The sequence below is a fragment of the Myotis daubentonii genome, chromosome 4 (assembly GCF_963259705.1).
Source record: "Myotis daubentonii chromosome 4, mMyoDau2.1, whole genome shotgun sequence".
In the NCBI taxonomy this organism is placed as follows: domain Eukaryota; kingdom Metazoa; phylum Chordata; class Mammalia; order Chiroptera; family Vespertilionidae; genus Myotis; species Myotis daubentonii.
In genome coordinates, this window is record NC_081843.1 from 74,597,230 (window position 1) to 74,624,281 (window position 27,052).

Below are 27,052 nucleotides of genomic sequence, written 5' to 3' on the forward strand. Positions count from 1 at the left end.
TTTCTAACACAGTAAGCTTGTGCGTGAATTCACTGCTGTAAGGAAATATCATGAGTTCTTTGAATTAGGTAAACTTTTATCCATCCACAGAAGAAATTCTTAGTTACTTGGTTATCCAGTGAATTCACTAAGCCTGTGTCACCTATTGAAAGTTGAGAAACAACTTTAGATTGGTTAGGTAAAATATTACTGTTGTTAGAATGTTACATTTTAACTTTTTATTTTAATTAATAATTCCTTTTTAAGATACAGAGAAAAAGTAAGAAGTCATAATTTCTTTGTCTAGCAATGTATTTATAACTTAGCAAATAATTTGGCAGGAGGAATCCTGCTATGTTAACAATATTGTCTTTGCCAACAAAACAGACAGAATGATAAAGTTTAAAAGAAACATTCATTTTGCCTACCCTGCCACACCACCTCCCTACCCTATATACACACCCCTGACAATATTTTTGTAAAGCAAGTTGATGCAATCAGAGACTATGTAGGAGGAAAATACAAAGCTTAGAAAATTATAAAGTTTAACTTTTGTTTTCAGATTATATCCCTGAACATTTTATTGCAAATAGAAATATTGAAAACTGTAGTCCCATACTTTGTATCCTTGCAGTGAATGTTAAACTGTCAGCAGGATTTTCAGGTCATTTGACAAAAAGGATACAGGTGCAGTAGCTAGCAGTGAAGGTGACTGCTGGTTTCATCAATCACTTTGCCTTTCTTTAAGTTGATACATAATGGACCCCTTCAATCAGCTTCCTTGTTCTTTGTCACTTGTTTGGAAAGAAGAAAAAAAAAGAAGGGTAGAAAGGCTGGACTCTAAAGTCAAGGTTAGGAAATGAATTGTTATTTACTCAGGGTACAGAGGATGTCAGGGTGAAGGGGGCTGGCTCTTCATAAAGTGTCACGTTTGTCAATGGGTGATAATACACAGTTTGAAGCGTCACATGGGTCTTGTCAGTGACAGTGCTGCTAAAGTAGTGATTCTAAGTATGAATTTGAAATTTAGACATAGCTTTGTGACAGGGACATGTTTGTGCCAGAAAATGTTCATATACAGGCATGTTTTACTTTGGGGAATTACAGCAAACTGTTTAGTCACAGAGCATAACCATAGGTAGATTGTGAATACTTGCCAGCCACTGGCAATTTCCAATTCCATCATACTTGATAGAATTGGAAATTTTCTTAAAATCTTTGAAAAAATAATTTGAAATTTGACATAGCTTCATTTGCTAAAATCCATAGATGTACTACCCAACAAGTTCGAATGCCTTGTTAATTTTAAACACCCAGGGAGTAAGTAAAATAGTTAAAGGAAATGCTCAGAAGTTAGTGTCTGACTTATTTGAACTGTTTCTTCCTTAGGAAACGATACATTTTAACTAATTTTTAAAAGAATGATACACATCTGGAGAAGGTTATCAATTCTCCAGTCTTCCGATAAATGGACACAGGGAATCATATCTTTTTTTTAATACCTGACCAGATTGTGTGTATTCTGAAACTCACCAGTGTGCCTTTTAAGTTACATTTTTATAGATATGTGGCTCAATGCTTATTTAAAAGCTCTCAACCAAAAGGAGCCATTATATATCAAGAAGCAGGGAAATGATCTGAGCAAGTGTCAGATCAAACATAAAAATTACCCAGCATGCATATATGTAATTTCTCAGTTCTCTAAGACCTCCAAAAATAGTTTGGGTAGAATAGTGAATACAGGTTAATGTCCTGTACATTCTTTGCAGACTTGATATCAGTGGATGGAGCTAGTTTTCTTCTAGTAAAAGCTTTGGAGATTATGGTGACAAGTGTAAAACACTAATATTTCTATTAATAAACAAGAACAGAGTGTCTTCTACATTCTAAAGCAAATTTTTTAAAAAGTAATCCATGGTTGCAGTTTTGAGGCACATCTTTCTGTTATGGAAACGGAAACCATGAACACAAGAGTGCAGGAGAGAATGAGTAGCGGGGTACTGACGGTTTGTATGAAGTATTTTGGGTTCTTGGCAGAGGAAATGACTAACACTAACAAATTTTCAGAGATGAATTCTTTTATCTTGGATTATGATACCGAATGCCTTCTGTAATATGATTTGTAGATGTGGACTTTCTATCAAGAAATGTTTTGTCATTCTACATATGTTTCTGTCAGACCAACACAGATTAAGTTTTTTTCTGAGCATCATTTACTTATATTTCTGGTGGTTCAACTTTTCTCACATAGACCTGGTTGCATAAACGCCCATTGGTACACCTGCGGTATTTATCCCAGCAGTTAATAACATTAACTTTACATGAGTAGTTGCAAAATGCTTAAGAATCTGGATTCAGAGACTCAGTATGACCTTTGTAAAAGTCTAACTTTTTTTATTGTGCTTTTCTCAGAGAAAAATGGCTCTAGAAAAAAGCTAACGTTTTTAAGAGTTCCTTCAGAATTATTACCCTTTTAATACCTACTTGTTCTGTTCCTCCCAAACCATTTCTTAGTTTTCTTGTTTTCTCCCCATTGAAACTTGTCTTTTTTATGCCTCATCACCCAAGTGTCTATGGCTACTACTGCTTACAAAAATCTCCTTTTGTTTGTACAGAACTCATACAGAATGTTCCTATTTGATCAAAAAGACTAATAATATATACTAACTAAAGAGGGACAGTAGGTTGTCTTAGATAGCATGCAGTGCATTAGGTTGGAGCCTTTGGAAGACAGTTCATCATTTTTTTTTTTTAATTGGTTTTCAGTACCTATTAACTCAGTGGTTCTCAACCTTGGCTGCACATTAGAATCACCTGGGAATCTTTTTAAAATCCCGATTTCTGAGCCTCATCCTCCAGAATGTGTTCCTTTCTGGAAGCTCTCCTCCGGAATGAGGCCCAGAAATCAGGATTTTAAAAAGATTCCCAGGTGATTCTAATGTGCAGCCAAGGTTGAGAACCACTGTGTTAACTGAATGGATAAAAATCAACTCAGTATGCTCGTTTAAAATATAGAAAGGTTATTGGTGGAGGGGCATTTTTAAAAACCAGTTCTCTAAACGATTCTGACAAATAACTGTCCAGGTTTGAGAGCCACTCAAATTCATTGGTGTTCAAGCTTAAGTCCAATGTGGAAATACTATAGGTAAAGCAGAATTTTTGATGTTTTTCAGATCACAGATTGGCCATTGAAAAATGTATACAAATAAACATTTGTGCCATAGACCCATAGGTAGATTTTACAACACAAACATTCAGAACAGTAGTTTTCAACTAGGCATCAAATACCTTTATTAGTTTCTTATTGCTGATGTAACACATTACCACAAACATGGTGGCTTATAACAATGTGAATTTATTATCTTGCAGTTCAGGAGGTCAGAAGCCCAAAATGGGACTCACTGAGCTAAAATCAAGGTGTCAGCAAGGCTGTGTTCCCTTCTGGAAGCTCTAGGGGAGAATCCTCTATCTTGCCTTTTCCAGCTTTTCCAGGCTGGCCACACTCTTTGGCTCAGGGCACCTCCATCTTCAAAGCCAGTAGTGACCAATTGAGTTGTTTTTACACTGCGTCTCTCTGACACTGGCTCCTGCCTCGCTGTTTCTGTTACAAGATTCATGTAATTACATGGCTCACCCAGATAGCCCAGGAATATTTTCCCGTTTCACATTCAGTTGGTTAATTCCCCCTTGTCATGCATTATTACGTAGACATAGGTTCTGTGGGGTGTGACATGGATACTTTTGGGAGGACATGATTTTGTATACCAATTCACTTATAGACCCTGTGGGGAGAGGAAGATGACTCATACTCATGCCTCACCTATCAAATTACAGAGGAGAGGAAAAGTAGGGTCCTGGCTTTTCTGGAGATCATTCTGGTGCCTTGCCGCACATAACGGGGTACTCTTTGATCTTGACCTTGATGGCACCATGGCACTCACTATACCCACAATTCCAGTGGAGCCCTGCTATAGGAATTTTGCCAGCTGAAATTTTCAGATCAATCATATTAGGCTAATTTCATATATTTATATTTTCCTCATGCTATTTTTATGCTTTTTTAAAATCAGAATTTTTATTTCAAAATTTATCAGTTTATACTTATTAGAATCAGAATTATAGTAGCATTTTTCATTGATTTATCTCAGTAGGTAATGGAAACAAACCTCAAATGACATGAATTTTATGCAGAGGCTTTAAAATATTTTAAAACATTTAAGTATATACTACTCTGAAATATAAATATAAGCACAAATAACTAACTTGTACTATTTTTTTTTTTAAATATATTTTATTGATTTTTTACAGAGAGGAAGGGAGAGAGATAGAGAGTTAGAAACATCGATGAGAGAGAAACATCGATCAGCTGCCTCCTGCACATCTCCTACTGGGGATGTGCCCGCAACCCAGGTACATGCCCTTGACCGGAATCGAACCTGGGACCTTTCAGTCCACAAGCCGACGCTCTATCCACTGAGCCAAACCGGCTTTGGCGACTAACTTGTACTATTAAGGCAGGAGAGAATTCAAAAGTTATTTACATTTTTTAATTATGCAAAAATGTGCAAAGAAATTGTCTAGGCTTAGCACTTTATTTACATGGCGCAGAAGAATAAGGTTAAATAATATGAAATCCATAAAGTTAAATTATAATATGAAAATTAAACTATAAAAAATATCAAAATAGAATGTGAGTAATACCATTTTGAGCTGGAAGTATGGTCAGAAAGAGTTGAATGAACAAATTGGGGCTTGAGCTGAGCATTGTATTATGGGTAGTATTCGATGTTTAACTAAATCATATGGTTATTACATTAAATCATAAGTAAATCAGGAACTAACCAGGGAGATCTATGTGCAAAATTGATAAAAAGTAAGGGATGCACTAAACTTTAGAATTAAAATTGGAGGACTGTGCTTTAGATTTTTTAAAGGCTTATTATTTCATTAATGTGTTATAGATGTAGGAATTCCTATTCTTGAAATGACACTTTCTGAAAAGACCGCACACAAGAAGAGATGGAAAATTGTTTCCAATCCTATGATTGGATCCCTAGGGGTAGTTGTTTTTTCTTTGGTATGTTATGTGAAAGATACGCTAACCTACCTCAAAGTACACTGGCTGTCAGACTTCGGGCTTTAAACCAAATGGTTGACTTAATTTCTTCTTCCCTGAGCTTAATATGGGAGGAACCTAAGAGCCCACTGCTGCCTCGTCACAGGGTAAAGTCTAAAATTAAAGGAATAGTGGCAGAAACAGTTTAATAAAGATAGCAAGTGAGGAGCTGAAAGTTAGATTCTGCCCTGAGTTGGATGGAGAGTTAACTCAAGTAAAAGAGGATGGTAGGACTATATTCATGCCACAGTAATCTTGGAATGACTTAGCTCTGACTCCTTACTTGTTTGGGTGATATCTTCAGTACACTCTTAGAGCAGACAAACAAATGACAAGGTGGGTGGGCAGTATCCTGTATAAAAATGGTACCATGTTCTTGAAGAGTTGGATTTATTTCTGGACACCAACCTTTTAAAAAGCAATACATCATTCTCCATCCAACAAATGCCTGCCATGGCCAGTAATATATTGGCATGTCCACTTTCGGCTTATAGTACAAAATAAATGAAAGCCAAGGACATTACAATTGGGAGGGAAGGAGAACAATTATTTAAAAGGCTTTTAAATGATGTCACTATATATTCTTTTAACAACATCCTCTAAAAGCCTTTGAAAAAAATAGTCCCTTCCTCCCTCTGTTGTTAACAAAGACCATACTAGGGACCGCTCTTTAAAAGGCTGTTAAATGGTGATACTATATTTTTTAACATCAACATCATTTAGAAACCTTTTAGAGAACAGTCCTGTTCACCCACAACTAACACAGAGAAAAAGGACATGGGGGAAGGGATTGCTTTTTAAAGGCCTCTGGATGGTACTGTCAATAAATACAGCACTATTGTTTTTTAAAGCCCTTCTCCATTGGTGATTCAGCTTTTTGATATATACTTTTAACTTCCTGACCTTATGTTATATGACATTGGTGTTTTAACATTGACTGAAAATTCAATTTACTAATAATCCCAATAATGTTTTTTATTGAACAGCTTAAAAATCAATTTCAGAACTCAGTGAAACAGACAGGATATGTATAACTAGCCCCATTTTACAGAAGAGAAAAACAGAAGCTCAGTGAGGCTGTGGTTTAGCTGAGGTCTCACTAAGCGTGTATGGCTGAGTTGAAACCATAACCAGGTCTCTTGACATACGGTGTAGTACCCCATCCAGCTGCTTCAGATTGTATTCATTACTTTTTCTTTAGTGATATTTTTCATTTCTCTTTTCAGTATGTTCAAATACTGAGTTAATTTCTTTTCCTTAGTATAAAAATGGAATTCTATAAGTTTAGTACTGAAGATAGATATGTAGATGGTAGAGGTTTTATTAATACTGTATTTCTGATAAAGTAAAGAAATATAAAATATCTCAAAGCATTGAGATGTTACGACGTCCAGACTTTTCCTGAGATTCCTTTGCTTTGAAATCCACTTTCAGGTTTCTAGCTTATTAGATGACAGATATTTTAATGACAATCCTAATTTCCTTTTATTGGCTTGCTTTTGAAAGTTATTCTGGCCCTAACTGGTTTGGCTCAGTGGATAGAGCGTTGGCCTGCAGACTGAAGGATCCCGGGTTTGATTCCTGCCAGGGGCGCACTTCTGGGTTGCAGGCTCAATCCCCAGTAGGGGGCGTGCAGGAGGCAGCCGATCAGTGATTCTCTCTCATTGTTGATGTTTCTATCTATCTCTCTTCTCCCTTCCTCTCTGAAATCAATAAAAATATATTTTAAAAAAAGAAAGTTATTCTGTTGACTAAGGATACTGATTCATAACTAAGATCATATTTACAAAAATTTCCTCAGTTATCATTAATCTTTGGGAAGAAATAAATGCTGGTTCTTCCTACTTCCTATTCAGAGCTCTGAAGAATAGAAAAAAATCTCTCCACTTGCTTGCATTGCTGACCTTTATTTTTCTTTATCACGAGGAACATTTTGTGTATATTGAAAAAGGAATCATAGCTTATTGCTTGGCAGGAATGATGCTTAAAAGTATTAAATCCCATCTTAATTCTGCCACTATTTTTACCCTTATGCTAATAAATGTCATCTTTAATAATAATGGAAGAAGAGTACTTTAATCAACAAAACACTTTCATATGCAGCATTTCTATGAATCCTTATAAAACAATCCTATGAATTAGGTAGTGTTAACCCTTTATTTTACAAATTCAAACTAAGATAAATTAGTTTTCTTCTTATCAAATAACTTGAATGCCTTCTAACTTAAAATTTAGTGTTTTCTTTCTTACCACTGCCAACTCTAACTCTGCCTGACAAGAAGGAAGTATAGCCTTCCTTACTTCTGAAGAAAAATGCTCCATATGTCAAGAAAAAAATGTACAGCCTCAGAATACATGGGCCAGTGCTGAAGTATGAGTACCTAGGACCTAATCCCAGCACTTGATCCAGAAAAATTCAAGACTTTAATGAAAAGAAAGCTGGGTCATCAAAAGGTTTGCTACCACAGACATGGACTGCAAAGACTCTAAGGCTTCTGTGTAATAAATCACATTCTTCTCCCCATCCCTACCTTCTCACTGAAGCATTTAAAATATACATGCACAGATCAGGCAGAAATAAACATACGTGTGTGTGTGTGTGTGTGGACATGTGTGTGTGTGTTTCTGGTCTTGAAGGACCCATTTCCCCATTCTTGTTCTATGGCAGGAATTCCTCAGCAGCTATGGCACCTCTAATCGGCATCCATGATATAAAAGCATCCTCTTCCCCTCTATCAGATTCAAGGAAAGCATCCCTAAAGAGACCTCTTGAAATTAAAGTAGCTGTAATAAAGCTGCTTTTCCAATTAGCACATCATCTAAGACACACTTTTTTTCTTCCTCCAGGACTTCATCCAGATGAGATCCATAGCCCCCTTTTTCCTCACTACATTCCTTTAAATACAAGCAGCATGGCCAGTTTTTAGATGCAGTGGTCCCATGAGTAAAATATGTTGAACAGCTAACAATTTCCCTCCCTCACATACTTTTATAAAGTACTGTTACATAGCCTAGCTTTTCCATTTGGGTCTTGCTGTCCTATAGGAAGTATTCTCAGCATGACCTCCTGACTCAGAATGCTCTATAATTCTGTCTTTGACAAAGTCATTATTTCCAGCAGGAGTGTTTATATGAAGCTCCCAGCTGTTGCATCTAGGCCATTCCCTTTAAAAAAATTTTTTTTAATATTTTTTATTGATTTCAGAGAGGAAGGGAGAGGGGGAGAGAGACAGAAATAACAATGATGAGAGAAAATCATTGATTGGCTGCCTCTTGCATGCAGGGATCGAGCCTACAACCCAGGCACGTGCCCTTGACCAGAATCGAACCTGGGACCCTTTAGTCCACAGCTGATGTTCTGTCCACTAAACCAAACCAGCTAGGGCTAGGCCAGTGATGGCGAACCTATGACACGCATGTCATCTCTGACACGCGAGCTCATTTTTTTGGTTGATTTTTCTTTGTTAAATGGCATTTAAATATATAAAATAAATATCAAAAATATAAATCTTTGTTTAACTATGGTTGCAAATATCAAGAAATTTTTATATGTGACACGGCACCAGAGTTAAGTTAGGGTTTTTCAAAATGCTGACATACCGAGCTCAAAAGGTTCGCCATCACTGGGCTAGGCCATTCCCTTTTTATCCTCATTTCCCTTGTTTTTATTGGCCCATCCCATCTTACTATACCCTTTCCCTTTCTTGTCATTCTCATCTTGGGATATCTTCATCACTTACCACATTCAGTGAAGATCTCGGTATCTTACGCATAATCTCTCCACCCCACATTCATCCTAGGAGACTTCCATGTACACATTAATTTGTGCAATGTGTCACAGCCTCTTGACCTGCTTAGTTTTCATAACTTTCCTGTACTGAATTGTAGCCCCACACACTTTTATTTTAATTCTGAAATCTGATTTTACTCCCTCACTCGTGCCTGTCATGTTCCTCAGGCACTACTTTCCTCCAAATTTTCTTTTTATGTTTAGCCTAGATTTACAACAACCCTGAAGTAAGATGGTAATTTCCCCATTTCACATTATGAACATTGAAGTCCCTAGAGTTAATTTTTTTAGTGTCATAGAGGTTATAAGTTACAGAGCCGGAGTTTCAGCTCAGGTCTGTCTGGCTTCAAAGCCAAGCACTTTGCACCACACCTCACTAAGCATATAAGGGAGGTACATTTTAAAAGACTTCTTTTTACAGGAATCTGTGGTATGGATTGGTGCGGAAGGGATCTAAAGGCAGGGAGACCAATTTGAATGAGCAAGCAGAAGGGAGCAAAAGATTGGGAGGGACACAAAATGTTAATTATGCTTAAACCTAAGGGGGATTTTGCTTATATTCCCATACAGTTTGAAATAACTTTCAATAAACATGCACTACTTTTGCAATTTGAAAGAAAAATTTTTTTTAGTGTTTTAAATGTCAATGATGACCTGAACCAGCTTAGGCTGGTGGTAGATGGACAGAAAAGAAGGAAATGAATACAAGAGACATCAAACTTGTCAACTAGTTGTTGGAGGGCAATGAGGATGTCAACAATAATGCCAAGATTCTAAACTTGGTTACAGTGGAAGACCACACCAAATTTTTTATTTTTTATTTTTTTATATTATGTCATTGATACTGTCAATGAGAAAGCAATAGAACTGTTAAGGTCAAGTGATTATCACATCGATCAAATAACACAGCACATGTCCTTAGGTAAAATGTACTGGTTCTAATGAAATTTATTCTAACCAATTACAGGAATCTTTCTGCTAAGCACTTTGAAAACCAGACTCAGTTTTGTTTTTATTAAGACCCTTAAAAGGAAAGTCAGAAAAAAATATATTGGAAAGAATAGTAAAACGTATATAAGAGTATCCTATCTAATAAAAGAGAAACATGGTAATTGGCGTACGACCGATACCCTTTTCATTGGCTAATCAGCGAGATATGCAAATTAACTGTCAGCCAAGATGGCGGCCGGCAGCCAGGCAGCTTGAAACTCACATGAGGCTTGGTTGCCTCAGTGACGGAGGAAACCAACGTTCCCGCCTACCGCTGCCTCTGAGCTGGCAGTTTAAGAAACTCTGTAACAAATACGCCCAACTTCAGCCAGCAGATTGGCAACATTGTAAGCAAAGGCCAGAAACCTACTTTCAGCCGGAGGCCTAAGAGCTGGAGCCAAGCCTCAAGCTAAAGCTGGCCCAGAATAAAAAAGAAAAAAGAAAAAAAGGAGCAGTTGGGAGCTTCAGTCACTCCCAGCCTGAAAACAGCCCTCAGCCCCTCACCCAGGCTGGCCAGGCACCCCAGTGGGGACCCCCACCCTGATCCAGGACACCCTTCAGGGCAAACCAGCCGGCCCCACCCGTGCACCAGGCCTCTATCCTATATAGTAAAAGGGTAATATGCCTCCCAGCACCGGGATCAGCGGAGCCACGAGGCCTCCCGGCACCGGGATCAGCGTGACGGGGCAGCGCCCAAACCCCCTGATTGCCCTGCGGCTCTGTGTGTGACAGGGGGCGGGGCCCCAACCTCCCTATCAGCCCTGCTCTGTGCCTGATAGGGGGGAGCTCCCCTCCCCCCACGGGCCCTGCTCTGTGGGCGACAGGGTGCGGCGCCCCAACCCCCCCGCCCCCGGCCCTGCTCTGTGTGTGACGGGGTAGAGCCATAACCTCCCCATCAGCCCTGCCCTGAGTGTGAGAGTGGTGGCGCCCCAACCCCCTGATCCGCCCTGCTCTGTGGGTGATAGAGGGCAGCACCCCAACCCCCTGATGGTCCCTGCTCTGTGCGTGACAGGGTACAGAGCCCCAACCCCACTGATGGGCCCTGCTCTGTGTGTGACAGGGGGTTGCTCCACAACCTCCCCATCGACCCTGCCTTGAGTGTGACAGGGGACGGCGCCCCAACCCCCCAATCGGCCCTGCTCTGAGCCCGACCAGGGGCTGCACCTAGGGATTGGGCCTGCCCTCTGCCACCAGGGAGCAGGCCTAAGCCAGCAGGTCGTTATCTCCCGAGGGGTCCCAGACTGCTAGAGGGCACAGGCCAGGCTGAGGGACCACCCCCCCCCCCGAGTGCACAAATTTTTGTGCACCGGGCCTCTAGTATAACATATTTGTATCCAGTTTCGGGAACTGTTTTTTTTGTTGTTGTTTTTTTCATGGAAGTGGTAAATAAAAGTATGTATGCATCATTTCAGATCTCTTAAAAGTATTGACAGTGAAGCTTACAGATTATATTTGGGGAGGAGAAAAAGTAGGATATTATTATTATTTTTATTTTTATTTTTTAATCTTTATTGTTCAGATTATTACAGTTGTTCCTCTTTTTTCCCCACATAGCTCCCTTCCACCAGGTTCCCACCCCACCCCATGCCCTTACCCCCACTCTGTCCTCGTCCATAGGTGTACGACTTTGGGCGAGTCCCTCTCCTCATCTCCCCACCCCCTTCCCCCCAAGAATTCTCAGTCCACTCCCTTTCTCTGCCCCTGATTCTATTATATTCACCAGTTTATTCTGTTCATCACACTTTTTATTCACTTGATTTTTAGATTCACTTGTTGATAGATATGTATTATCACTTTGTTGTTCATAATTTTTATCTTTACCTTTTTCTTCTTCTTCCTCTTCTTAAAGAATACCCTTCAGCATTTCATATAATACTGGTTTGGTGGTGATGAACTCCTTTAGCTTTTCCTTATCTGTGAAGCTCTTTATCTGACCTTCAATTCTAAATGATAGCTTTGCTGGGTAGAGTAATTTTGGTTGTAGGTTCTTGCTATTCATCACTTTGAATATTTCTTGCCACTCCCTTCTGGCCTGCATGGTTTCTGGTGAGAAATCAGCTGACAGTTGTATGGGTACTCCCTTGTAGGTAACTGTTTTTTTCTTGCTGCTTTTAATATTCTCTCTTTGTCTTTTGCCCTTGGCATTTTAATTATGATGTGTCTTGGTGTGGTCCTCTCTGGATTCCTCTTGTTGGGGGTTCTCTGTGCTTCCTGGACTTATAAGTCTATTTCTTTCACCAGGTAGGGGAAGTTTTCTGTCATTATTTCTTCTAATAGGTTTTCAATATCTTGCTCTCTCTCTTCTTCTGGCATCCCCATAATTCAGATGTTGGCACACTTGAAGTTGTCCCAGAGGCTTTTTACTATCTTCATATTTTTGGATTCTTTTTTCATTTTGCTTTTCTGGTTGGGTGTTTTTTGCTTCTTTGTATTTCAAATCTTGACTTGATTCTTGCTATCCTCTAGTCTGCTGTTGGATCTCTGTATATTATTCTTTATTTAAGTCAGTGTATGCTTAATTTCTAATTGGTCCTTTTTCATAGCCTTGAGGGTCTCACTAAATTTCTTGGAGGTTTCTAGAAGACTCTTGAGTAACCTTATAACCGTGGGTTTGAACTCTATATCCAGTCGTTTGCTTTCCTCCATTTCTTTCGTTTGTGACCTGTTTCTATGTCTCCGCATTTTGGCTGCTTCCCTGTGTTAATAGAGTGGCTTTGTGCTCTAGGTGACCTATAGGGCCCAAGTGGCTCAGCCTCCCCAATTACCTGAGGTGGACACTCTTGATGCACCCCTTTGTGGGCTGTGTGCACAGTCTTCTTGTAGTTAAGTCTTGATTGCTGTTGGTATCACTGGGAGGAATTGACCACCAGGCCAGTTGGTTGTGAGGACCAGCTGTGTCTACAGTGGGAGAACTGCTGTGCTTGAGACACCCTTATGGAGCAGGACTTGCTTCAGTGGAGTTTTGGTGCACACTGAGTCTGCCCCCTGAGTGTGTCGCTTATGGATATGCAGAGTTGTACTCTAGTATGGTCTCACTCTGACCACTGGGTACACTGGCTCTTGGATCTCTAAGGAGGTGCAAGGTCAGCCACTGCTTGCGGCCACCCAGCAGGAGCTACAGAGAGATCTGCAGATTCCTACTCTTTGTTGGGGTTTGGAAGTGCCCAAATGAGGCCCAGCTGTGAAGCAATGCAGGCTGCTGTCTAGGTCTCCTTTTGGAAGCTTTGGAGCTCTTTGACCCAGCTGCAGTTTAAGTTTTAGATTGCAAAAGAACAGGCCATTCATATGTAAAAGCCTCTTTGCACAGCTTGGGTGGGGTTGTAAATTGGGTGGGGTGGGGTCTCAGGGAGTCATCAGGGCGGAGCAAACAGCAATGACTGCCAGCCTGCTCTGGCTAGAAGAGGTCCTGGGGTCTCTGTGTCCTGTGGCCCTTTGCAGGAACAATGATCACTGCAAGCACCTCTGCGAGAAAGCTGCCCTCACATTCCGCCCTGATGCCAGACAGTCTTGTTTCTCCCTGTATGAGTTTGTGTCCCCAAAGTCTCGCCCTGAACTGGAGTTCAAAGCAATTGGGAGCTTGTATCTCCCTCCCAATTGAAAAAGAAAATAGTGTACCCAGTTGCCAGCCCGTTTCCGTGCACACCTCCATACCTCTGCACTTCCGCACCTCCTACCAGCTTCAATGCACTTTCTCTTTCCTTCTAGTTGTAGAATTTCCACTCGGCCAGCCTTCCCATGGTTCTGGATTATATCCATTTTGTCTTTTAGTTGTATTTTTGATGTGGTTGTGCAAGGCAGCAAGTACAAGTGTGTACCTATGCCACCATCTTGGTTCCTCTCTAGTAGGATATTATTATAAAGTAATTTCCTCTTCATCTCAACACCAATGTAAATTGAATACATTCTATACCAGAGTGTCAGCAAATGTTGTAAAAGGCAAGATAATAATTTCAGCCCTGCAGGCGCTAACTACTGAGCTCTGCCATTCTAATACCAAGGCAGTCATAAACAATGTATAACTGATTGAATGTGGCAGTGTTTCAATAAAACTTTATTTATAGACATTGACATTGGAATTTCATATGACTTTAGTGTAACAAAAAATGTTATTTTTCTTTTTTCCAATCATTCAAAAATGCAGAAACCATTCTTTGTTTACAGGCTATATAACAACAGGCAGTGGACTAAATTTTATCCACTGGTGTAGTTTCCTGGCTCCTGCTTAATACCATCCATGAAGTAAGATACTTATTAAATGTCAGTTGATAATATAGTTGGCTCTTTCTGCAAGTACATTTTTTATAATGTATATTATTACCAAAATAAAAGGTAAAAAGCAGTTTTATGTTTTCCAGAATATATATTGATTACTAAAATAAAATATAAGGAATTATCATAAGTATTTTCTAGAATACCTAGATTTACATAGGCTGGGGTGGGCAAAAGTAGATTTACAGTTCTGAGTACACAGAACGTGGAATTTATTCTTGTGTTATTATTTACATTACAACTATAAACCTACTTTTGACCACCTCTGTGTAAGGAGGAAGTTATTTTGGGGTTATAAACCATTTATTTAAAGTAATATTTGATGGGAGATTGAAATCTATTTCTTTGAGCCTATGTTTATCATTATAGGTAAGAGTTAAACACATTTGCACTTTGATCTTTTTTTAAAAAAATACATTTTATTGATTTTAGAGAGGAAAGGAGAGGGAGAAAGAGATAGAAACATCAATGATAAGAGAGAATCATTGAGTGACTGCCTCCTGCACGTCCCCCACTGGGGATCAAGCCTGCAACCCAGGCATGTGCCCTTGGCTGGAATCGAACCTGGGACCCTTCAGTCTGCAGGCCAACACTCTATCCATTGAGCCAAGCCATCCAGGGCCACTTTGATCTTTTTGAACCCTATACTAAGTACTAGGCCCAATACTATGGATTAAAGGTAAAATAGACTCACTTTCTATAATTTACTGGGTAAATAAGACAATACTGTAGCTTTCTGCATTACAGCTCTATCAGTTGAGACACACATTTGATTTTAAAAATCCTAATTTTAAAGATGAAACTGTATCTCTGGTCATTTTTATAAATCATATATCTAAATAGATATGCTATAAAATAAATAAAACAAAGCTAGATACAAAGAGAGCCTTTTATGTACTGCAGATCTTCATTTTTTTAAGTCCAAAACCAGAATACATTGAAAATATGTAGAAATGATTAAGCGACTAACTATGGATTAAAGCATAAAAGGCTGGAAAACATTGTTTCATAAAGCTTTACATGGATATGTCAGCTTTGAAATAATAATGCAGACATTGAACAAGGTTTATTCTTAGTCACCTACTTGATATTCTGTGTTTTATTTTTCAATTCTTATTTAAATTTTATAATTCAATCATTTGGAGCAGCTATGTTCAAAAGAAGTTTTACAACTTTAATCTTAATAATCTCAAAAAAAAGCAGACATGCTATGTCATAAAATAACTATTAGTGACTGGTTTGTATCCTATAAATCTAACTTGAGTTGATAATATGGTCCATTACCAGCTAACTGCACAGAGTATTTTTCATTTTACACTCTTCAGTTACTTTTTAGTGAAGTGTTAAAAAATATGAAGCTTTTCTCCTCTCTAAAATTGCATGCTGTCTGTCTGTTATTAGGGAGATAACAGCTCTTATAAATGTTTCAGTAAGCGCTAAGTAGACAGTTATGTGCACTCTCATTCCACGCTTATTTGCTTACTGTAATAAACTGATAAAATATGTGTGGTTTGTCTCTGTGTATCTACAGGCATCATGAGTCACATAGATTTCCTTTAGAAATAATGTTGTGTCTGCAAAATTGATTGGTTATTTTCATAAACCATCTAAAGGTACACAAACGGGTTTTATTATTTAAACATATGCTGTGTAAAGATTTGTAGAGAATTACCTCATTCTTACTTGATGCTTTTTGTTCAGTTAACTCCAGAAGGAGGCTTTTTATTTTAGAGTTATTACAGTTACTGAACTAATTACCTCCTCAAGGATCGTAGTGAGGATGGCCCATATTATTTACTTATAATGCAGCTAGATTTTTACTTCTTTGAACATTAGCAGTTAAATAATTAAATCAAAACTAATGTTTTCAAATATTGTCTTTCCTACTATCCTCTTTATACAAGTTTTAATATTTAATGGGAAATAATGCTGTTACCTAAAGCTAGATGTTTTGGGAATTAGTGTTTGTATCATAGGAGTCTTTCTAGCTAATGTTTTTCTTTGTGTGTGCTTTCAAGAAATATGGCACTTGTTCCTTTTTCTTTTTTACAATCCTATATAATAAAAGGCTAATATGCAAATTGCCCCCTTGACCAGGGGGCAGGGCCAGCCAGCCAACCGCCCGCATCCCCTACCCACGGCCGGCCTGGCTGATTGGCCCCAATTGGGGCGGGGCGGCCGGACCCCACTTGTCCATGAATTCGTTCATCAGGCCACTAGTTATATAAAATAGAAAATTTCTGGTCAGGTCATATCCTAAAACCAACAAATATTAATATTGATAATCTCCACCTGTCATCACAGATGCTCTGTAAGACTAATATTTTTAGAAACTGTTATAATTGAACACTCAGCATCTATTAAAGTATAGTTATGACCAACACTAGAGCTATAGTATCTATAAATCTCTGTAATCATTTAAAATAGTAAAATTATGCTTTGATTTTGAAAAGGGATACAATTATGTTCTATACAATTGAACATAAAAATGGGGAATAAGTGGGGAGGCAGATCAACATCCTATATAATAAAAGGCTAATATGCAAATTGTCCCCTGGGGAGTTCAGCTCACCAGTTCGACCGCTCGCTATGATGTGTGCTGACCACCAGGGGGTGGTGGTGGAATGAAGGAAGGCCCCAGCCGACAGCCAGAGGAAGGAAGGCCCCGATTGGCCCTGATAGCCGGCCAGGCCTAGGGACCCTACCCGTGCATGAATTTCGGGCCTCTAATAATAAATAAGAAAATTACATATTATTTTTAGCTGAACAATATGGCAAGACTAAGGCCACAGACATTAGAGTTTTAAATCTCAGAATTTTAGCCATTTGAGAGAGACTCGATCGACTTCCCAGGTCCCAAACCCATAAATCCTCAGAAACGGACACACCAGGCCTTGTGCCCATTTCTGAACAAATTAACCGTGGCCAGGTCATGAGGTGGCATGAGAACATGCCAGCTTCATCTGGAACTGAACACAGCAAGGTTCCTAGAAGATGGCAGGGTGTGCTGAGCAGACAGTTCCGTACTTACTGCTGCGGGAAGAAGGCCAACACTGAGTCTCCAAACAGGTCGGAGCGGCCCTGGACGTTGTATTCCTATTCTTCAGGCCACGGAGCTCACTTGGCACTTCCTGTCAGCTCTCAGAACACATCATGACACTTCAGAAATCCATAGATAGAGTTGACTGGGTGATAGCATGGACTTTCATAAAGGAAGTCAAAAGAAAAAAAAAATAGCTTCTACTCTGTAGTGTCTTTAGCAAAGCCACTCACTCATATGGTGCCATTATATAGACTCCAAAATGGCAACCCTTGATTGTAAGCTGGAATTTAAGCTCACATACACCCCTCAGTCAGGTGCCATTGCACAGCTGTATATATGTGATAGATAGCCCTATTAAGTGTTAATGTAGCTCTTTGCAGAAAGTGGATCTGGGAATGTTAAGTGACCGAAAAAGGGGTGAGGGGGTATTAAGAACTGTGAAGGGTATGAGATGTTACCTACTTGCAAGATAACAGGTTAGCCTGAGACAGTTTCACAGATACCTATAGAGGACACAGGTAATTGATTACTCACAGCAATGCAGTGGCCTATTGTGGCAGAATACCACCATCTGCGTAGCTTCTATGGGGTGACACGATGAAGGCCAGATGGTGACTGCACGTGCAGTGTGCTGCTTTACACACCAAGAGGAGCCAGCGTATAGAAGATCCGAGTCTTATAAAGGGCTATCGCAAACCTGTCTTACTTTTGCCGCAGAGAGGGGCGTTTACCTGTTCCCAAAGGCTGTTTGCTATACAAACATCCTTGAAAAAAATTGTCAGGAGCAAAGTAGTTAATGCCTTTGTTCAGAAAACATGCAGAAATATAAGAGACCTGTGGAGAATTGTTCCCTGTTGACAGGGAAAGGGAGGGGAGAAGCAAGGGTGTAACACTGTGCCCCTAGAACAGGGGTCAGCATACTTTTTCGGTAAAGGGTCCAGATAGTGAATATGTTAGCTTTGCAGTGACTCAGCTCTACCATTGGACAGCAGCCATCGACAACGTGTAAGTGAACGAGTAGGGCTGTGCCAGCAAAACTCGATAAAATGCCATATTTGGGCTTGTGGGCTGTGTTTGCTGACCCCTGCCCAAGATCAGTTTTGCTCAAACTTGTTAAATATCTACCTTTTTCCCCAAAACTGTCATTTTCACAATCCAAATATAGGTCATTCTATAATTAACTTACGATGTATGTGTTTTTTTACATTTATGAAATTTATGTTTATAAAATGTGAAGTCGGAAAAGCCATTCACACTGTTTAATATCTTAGAATACAAGCATCCACAGATCATATATATATATGTTTCTGGAATATAGGTATCTAATCAGATGTACAAAATATTGAACTGAAATCTTGCTTTCCGCCCTGACCTGTTTGGCTCAGTGGATGGAGCCTCCGCCTGTGGACTCGAGGGTCCCGGGTTCGATTCCCGTCAAGGGCATGTACCTTGGTTGCGGGCACATCCCCAGTGGGAAGTGTGCAGGAGGCAGCTGATCGATGTTTCTCTCTCATCGATGTTTCTGGCTCTCTATCCCTCTCCCTTCCTCTCTGTAAAAAATCAATAAAATATATTAAAAAATAAAAATAAAATAAAATCTTGCTTTCCTGTCAGGATTAATTGTATTAGCCATGGGAAATGGTGAAGGATTTATGGAGTCTACTGGGTTTATTGAACAAAATGTCACATGTAGTTGATCTAGATACTAGAGGGGGTTGGCTTAATATGACTTGTATGAACTTAGAAAGCAGATTTTTTTTAAAAAAAACACAAACCTTTTCAGTTAGCTTCTTTCTGTAGATAAAAAAGAAGTATATATTATTAGCACAAAGTGCCAGGTGTGATGCTACTTCTTGTAGAAGGACCTAGAACTCTGTATTATCACACATAACCTTTCAAGATTGTCAGGAAGGACATTTTTAATGTTGAATTCAGTGCTTCTTGAACTTGGTTGAGTGCGGGAAAATGAGTAGAGAGAATCATACTGTTTGTCTTCCTTTGCACATCTTTTTAGCTATTATAATAAAGGTGCAGAAGTTTGAGACGAGGTAGAAAAAAGCACAGATATTAAGGGCATGTTTCACAGGGTTAGATTGAGAGAGAGACTCAATACAACCAAGACATGTTGATAGCTCTTAAATGACTTCAGGCGTGGCGCATCTACTCAGCACCTTATGATATTTGGATTGCTGATTCCTGGCTGCTTGTAAACTGAACCCCTGCTTCTGTCCTGCTTTTTTCATTCTACTGTACACTTGCCTCCCTCCAACTTTTAGCTTTATTTCCCCATATGATATGTTGCCCAAGCTTTCATGAGTTTTTTTCACTTCTTAAAATTTTTCAATTACAGTTAGCATACAATATATTAATTTCATGTGTACAACGTAGTAATTAGACACTTGTATAACTTATGAAGTGATGTCCCTGATAAGTCTAGTACCCATCGGACACATACATCATTATTGCAATATTATTGACTATATTCCCTATGCTGTACTTTACATCCACATGATTGGCTGTATCAACATGTATTTAAGGAGATAATGAAAACTGTGTCTCTGGAACAACGAAGGGAAAAAACAACAACACTAAGATGGTTACTTTTTCCAATATGCTTCTTTAGTTAAGAGAATAAACATAAGAAACTGAAAAATATAATTATCTATTTAAGGGCGTATGTTTAAAGTTGATTGTCATAGCCTCAGTGATATGGGAATTTATGGGGGAAAAAGATTTTTTTGCTGAGTGTAAACCTATAAATATATTATGTATATACGGTATACTCGTGTAAACTTACACACACGTTCTCTGTCCATTTGCTTATTTTTATGATGCCCACTCTAAGAGTGAATGTTTACTGCTAAGGTTTGCTGTTTTAGGTTGTGCTAATCACCACCACCACCACCTCCCACCCCCACTCACACCCCCGAATTTGTAAAGGAAATAGAACTTAGTGTGTGCATTGAAACAGAAGAGTTTTGAAAATAATTTTTCTATAAGGAAAAGAACCTACACTTAAAAGTGAAAGTGCTTTGAAAACTTAAAATATTAGACTATTGTTATTATCATCAAACAGCCAAAATAGGACGCATAGGCCAGTTGTTTATTACTTTATATAGCCAAAATTTAAAATTTGCCTAAGTATTTATTAGGTTATATTTTAAATTGTCCATCCGTATGGATTAAACTTTTGGAAAAGGAATACTATACTTTAATGATGCTTTGAAGACACTCTCTATCATTTAGTATATATGATATTTAACTTTTGGATTTTTGTGGATGAATCTTAATTTATTATTAACTATAGGCCCAATGCACAAAATTTGTACACTCGGGGATGGGGGTCCCTCAGCCTGGCCTGCACCCTCTCGCAGTCCGGTAGCCCTCAGGCGATATCCGATTGCCAGGGACAGGCCTAAGCCGTCAGTCGGACATCCTTAGTGCTGCCGCAGAGGAGGGAGAGGCTCCCACCACCACCGCTGCACTCGCTAGTCATGAGCCCGGCTTCTAGCTGAGCGGCACTCCCCCTGTGGGAGCACACTGACCACTAAGGGGGCAGCTCCTGCATTGAGCGTCTGCCCCCTGGTGGTCAGTGTGCGTCATAGTGACCGGTCATTCTGCCATTTGGTCAGTTTGCATATTAGCCTTTTATTATATAGGATGAGGTTTTAATGTCATCAGACGTCAGTGGCATAGTGAACATGTTGCATAGATTAATATGCACTTTCACACTTACAATAGAAAACCTAGTTTGGGAGAGCTCTTGTTAGGAAATAGTCTTGATTAGGCTTGGTTAATTACAAATTGTTTTAAAAAAAAAAACTTGGCCATGTCAGGTCAAGCCACATGCAATACTTCCGCTTTGAGTGGAAAGATAGCCAGGACATGAGTTTAGAATGGATTATTTCTTCATTTACTATGCTGCCTCTGATTTCATTCAAGATTGAGCAGAGAATTTAACTAAAGAAATCTAAAGTTCAGTGGAAGGGTAAAGAGATGATTAGGCAAGAAAATACTGGGCAGTAGAGGGAAGAGGAATAGAGATGTTTTGTTTTGCCAAATAATTTAATCATATTGTAGGGATATAAGAAATAAAAAAATGTGATGCTGGGTTAATAGCTCAATCAAGGCCCAAAATTATCTCTCAGGTACATAAATAATTAGAATGTTTGTACTTTAAGGTCATTGAGGAATGGCTACATGTACAGGGGTCAGGGAAAATTTTTTTTTTTAATATTTTTTTAAAAATCATGTACATACTATTGGTTAAGTATTTATAGAAGAGTACTTCAATATGGAGTCAGTAGGCTACATCAATTTCACTGAATTTGAAAAAAAAGAAAGAAAGCTTTAGAAAAAAATGGAAGTGCAGAAGTTACCTGATCTCAAAGTAGGGAAGATCTTTTTAATCACTAAAGCAACGGAAGAAACCACCTTAAAGGAGGTCATAGTCTTCCATTTACAGTGAAAGAAACTCAAGGTGAAAAAAGTTCAAGGACTCAGGATTGGAAATGAAGGTACAAAATGTTCATTACTGGCAAGTAAGACTGTCTTACAGTTCAAAGACCTGAGAAAATCAACTGATAAATTATTAAAACCAATTTTAAAATTAGCAAAATGTTCAAATATAGTGTACCTAGGAAAAACTAACAAAAAACTTTATAAACTCTAAAATAAAAAATATATTTATATAACTGAGATTCTCTTATTAGACATATTTTCAAAATATTTATGTCTGCAGAGTACAGAAAAATTAATAGTTTTGAAGAATTTACTTCACAAAAAACTTATGACTTAATTACCTATATGTGATGTTCTGCTAATGTTTGTTATTGTGGTTTATGTAATACTTTAGGGAAAGCAAGAGTTAATGTTAGAAATTTTTGCATATTTTCTAAGAGAATTATTAAATACTAGAGGCCCGATGCACAAAAATTTGTGCACTCAGGGGGCGGGGGGGGATGGTCCCTCAGCCCAGCCTGTGCCCTCTCGCAGTCTGGGACCCCTCGGGAGATAATGACCTGCTGGCTTAGGCCTGCTCCCGGGTGGCAGAGGGCAGGCCCAGTCCCTAGGTGCAGCCCCTGGTCAGGCTCAGAGCAGGGCTGATTGGGGTGTTGGGGCGCCGCCCCGTCATGCACAGAGCAGGGCAGATTGGGAGGTTGTGATGCCACCCTCAGTCACGCTCAGGGTAGGGCCAATTGGGGGGTTGGGGCACCGTCCCCTGTCACACTCAAGGCAGGGTCGATGGGGAGGTTGCGGCGCCACCCCCTGTCACGCACAGAGCAGGGCCAATCAGGGGGTTGGGGCGCTGCCCCCGTCACACACAGAGCAGGGCCCATCAGGGGGTTGTGGCACCGCCCTCTATCACCCACAGAGCAGGGCCGATCAGGGGTTTGGGGCGCCGCCACTCTCACACTCAGGGAAGGGTTCATGGGGAGGTTATGGCTCTACCCCATCACACACAGAGCAGGGCCCGTGGGGGCGGGGGGGGGGGTTGCGGAGCTCCCCCCTATCAGGCACAGAGCAGGGCTGCTCAGGGTGTTGGGGCCGGCTGGTTTGCCCTGAAGGGTGTCCTGGATCTGGGTGGGGGTCCCCATTGGGGTGCCTGGCCAGTCTGGGTGAGGGGCTGAGGGCTGTTTTCAGGCTGGGAGTGACTGAAGTTCCCAACCGCTCTTTTTCTTTTTTTTTTTTAATATATTTTATTGATTTTTCACAGAGAGGAAGGGAGAGAGATAGAAAGTTAGAAACATCGATGAGAGAGAAACATTGATCAGCTGCCTCCTGCACATCTCCCACTGAGGATGTGCCCGCAACCCAGGTACATGCCCTTGACCGGAATCGAACCTGGGACCTTTCAGTCTGCAGGCTGACGCTCTATCCACTGAGCCAAACCGGTTTCGGCTCTCTTTTTCTTTTTTCTTTTTTTTTCTGGGCCACCTTTACCTTGAGGCTTGGCTCCAGCTCTTAGGCCTCCACGGCTGAAAGTAGGTCTCTGGCCTTTGCTTACAATGTTGCGAATCTGCCTGCTGAAGTCCAGCGGTATTTGTTACAATGTTTCTTAAACTGCCCGCTCAGAGGCCTGCAGCCGCAGGCGGGGAACATTGGTTTCCTCCAACGATCCTCCGTCACTGAGGCAAGCAAGCCTCATGTTAGTTTCAAGCTGCCTGGCTGCCGGCCGCCATCTTGGCTGACAGTTAATTTGCATATCTCGCTGATTAGCCAATGAAAAGGGTAGCGGTCATACACCAATTACCATGTTTCTCTTTTATTAGTGTAGATGTTTACTAATTCATTTTTTTTCCTTTTTCCAACTTGCAATAGGTCAGTACTCCTGTCTTTGTACCAATGAAAACTCATGTGCTGCTTCATCGCATGAGTGGGAAAGGACTAGCTGCCCATTACTTCTTTTCAAGACAGCCTTGCATTTTTGGTGATAAGATGGTCTCTGTACAAATAACACTGAATAATACTACAGATCAAAAGATTGAAAATATCCACATCGGAGAAAAAAAACTTCCTACAGGCATGGAAATGCATGTTTTTAATCCAATAGGTAAATATTCTCATTTAAAATTTGAACTATATTTGATAATTAAATGTGTTCATTTTAAAAGTAAAGTAGATACATATTTTATTGATATTAGCATACTCAGTTTATGATTGTTTTTCCCCTTTTAAACCAAATTTATCATACAAAATAAAAATAAAAAACATTTCTTTGCCCTTAGTATTCACAGAAGGATAGGTCTGAAAAATCAAAATTGCCTCCCGCTTTACCTAGCTGCATCATCTTCCTCCTACCTCTCTATTTCAGTCTCATTCCTGATTTTAGACTATCTTTATTATTGTAGACCTCACCTTCCCTGTTTCCTTTCACATCCCATAAATTGAAAAGTGAAGAGAGTGAAGAATGGAAGATTATATAGTATATTGCTTATCTTCCTTTCCACACATATAATATATACTAGCCCAGAGTATATTACTGGTGTTTATACGCATCATGTTTTAAAAATGTTTTAATCTGTTACCACTATTTAAAAATCAAGATTTTTTTATACATTTTTTAAAAACCAACCCAGAAATCTCATTTTTGTTGGAATAAAACACATGCTAGGGCAGTACTGAGTCTTTATTCCCACACTAGAGGCCCGGTGCACAAAATTTGTGCATGGTGGGGGGGTTTCCCTCAACACAGCCTGCACCCATTCCAATCGGGGACCCCTCAGGGGATGTCTGACTGCCAGTGTAGGCCTGATCCCTGTGGGCGGTTGGACACCCCTCTCACAATCTGGGACTGCTGGCTCCTAACCACTCACCTGCCTGCCTGATCGCCCCTAACTGCCTTTGCCCGCCTGCTTGATCTCCCCTTACTGCCCTCCCCTGCTGGCCTGATCTCGCCCCAACTGCCCTTCCCTGCCGGCCTGATCTTGCCCCTAACTGCTCTCCCCTGCTGGCCTGATCACTCCTAACTGCCCTCCCCTGTGGGTCTGATCTCACCTCCAACTGCCCTTCCCTGCTGGCCTGATCGCCCTTAACTGCCTCTGCCTGCCTGATCACCTCTAACTGCCCTCCCCTGAAGGCCTGATCTCACCCCCAACTGCCTTCCTCTGCCAGCCAATTTGGTTCTGATTGGTCAGTTTCTATGCCAGTCAGCATCAAAAGCTCCTCCTCCTAGGAAGCCATTGGCTCCTCACAGTTGACCCAGATTTGATTCTGATTGGTCAGTTTCTATACCAATCAGCGTCTCTGGGCCTATCAACGGGGCCTGATCAGAAAGGTGGGGCTGATCAGCAGCCCCTGTGGAGGCCTGGAGAGAAATGGAGGCATGGCTCTTGGCCAGGCCAGGAGAGAAAGAAAGGCAAGTTCTGATCAACATCTGCCACAGAGGCTACGGATCAGACCCTGCCCCTCTCTCTGCAGGCTTCTCTCCAGGCCTGATCCACAGACCCCTAGGCAGTCAGTGCTGGGTCGGGGCATCAGCAGCGCCCCAGTCAGTGCTGGGTCGCCACAGCAACCCAGCACTGACTTCCGGCCTGGTCGTCTTCAGTCATACGACCCTGGCTCTTTATAGATATTATATAGATACTACACGGCCAGCGGTGTTGAGGGGCTGTCCTTCCAACGCAGCATGTGTTCTGGGTTGCCTCAGTGGCCCGTACATGATATTGTCTGACCAGATGTCATCTATTTCCATTTTTAAGAACTGTATCAAAAATATACCTTTTAAAAAGTAAGTGTTATAATTGTATGTCTTACTTTGAGTTTAAAATAGGATAATAATTAGAATGTCTGTCTCTGTTTCTATTTTGTGTAAGTGGAGACAACACTAAAGTTTTGTTCAGAGAAGCTTCAGGCTTTCAGTTTAAAGTAATATAAGGTTGTCCTGATCAGGGCACATGCCTGGGTTGCAGGCTCGATTCCAAGTAGGGGTGTGCAGGAGGCAGCCGATCCATGATTCCCTCTCATCATTGATGTTTCTCTCTCTCTCCCTCTCCCTTCCTCTCTGAAATCAATAAAAACAAATTTTAAAAGTAATTAAGGTTTCTATCATCGAATCCTTGAAATGTATAATCAGATAGTTCCAAATACTATCTATTTATAAGTTTTAGTGAGCAAAGCCTTTTGACCAAACTGTGCCTTCTTTCTCATTATTTCACATAGCCATTCTATGTTTGTTCATCTTTACCTGAGCTCTTTGACATTGTTGAATCCTCTTATATACTTTTCATAGTCATTCATTCAGTAAAGAAGTCATTCTTTGTGTTACGTTTATACACAAAGGAATAAACCACTTTATAATAGATGGAATATGTTAGATTTTTATAAGTAAGCAATGTAGAGATATAGTAAGGTGATTCAGACACACTTATTACCCTTTATTTAAAAAAAATAATTTGGTAATCAAGACACCATTTAAAGAATACAGTGTCCTTATTTTTAATTTTTTGTAAAGTTAATATATGTAAATATATTAATATAGTAACATATTCTTTATTATTTTGTGAGTATCACAATTTGTTTTGATTGCTTAAAATTAAGCCTTTTTTACCTAGTTAAAAAATTAAGAAGGGTCAAGCAGCTGATAGATAAATTGTCTGAAGGTTGAAAATGTTATCCAAAGGTTAAAACAGTAGAACAGTATTAACATTTCTTTGTGCTGGCACAGTGAGTCAGTGACTTGAACTTTTGCTGGCCTATGTGGAATAAAAGAAATAAATATAATAAATTTCATAGTATGGCCCTAACACAGAAATAAAATATGAACATATACCATTGCCTCAGTACTAGTAGTGGGCTTTTTTTTCCTTAGGCACATTTTATGACTATAATGTTTCATTCATTTCACTGGCATTTATTGAATTATCCTCAAGATACAGAGTTCTTTCCCATGCAGTAGATATTTGTATATAATACTACCTAGTCTCTTTTATCAATAGATTATAGTGGAGTTACTCCAAAAACATCTTAAAACTGCAACAAAAACAAATACTGTATTTTCATGTTTTGTGAAATAAGGCAGCTAAGATAATTGTTTTATTTAATAAGCACATATACATATAATAATGAGCTCAGCATATTTCTTGTTGTTTTTAAACTTTATTTATTTTTCCCCATAAACCATTTATCCCTTCTATGCCCTCTTCCACCTCCACCCACCCCCCCTCTCCCCCACAGCAGATTTCTTTTATTTGTCACCAATCTATTTTATATTCATGTTTAATATGTGATGACTATTGTCTGAATTTTACCCTGCCTTTGAAGTGTGAAACTGAATTCCTTGAAAGAATATTAGGCATAATGTGACATTTCCCCCAGAGAGACCAGTATATAAGAGATGTAAAACAGACACACAAAGAGAGAATAG

The 27,052-nt window shown here is 39.7% G+C and overlaps 1 protein-coding gene across 7 annotated transcripts in view; it reads left to right on the forward strand.

Moving 5' to 3' along the window:
• Positions 1-27,052, forward strand: part of AP3B1 (adaptor related protein complex 3 subunit beta 1) — a 208,541-nt gene that overhangs the window by 152,092 nt on the left and 29,397 nt on the right. For all 7 annotated transcript variants that reach the window (XM_059694255.1, XM_059694261.1, XM_059694257.1 and 4 more), the window contains one exon: positions 23,509-23,740. In XM_059694255.1, the coding sequence (XP_059550238.1) occupies positions 23,509-23,740 (232 nt within the window). The remainder of the gene's footprint in view (positions 1-23,508; positions 23,741-27,052) is intronic.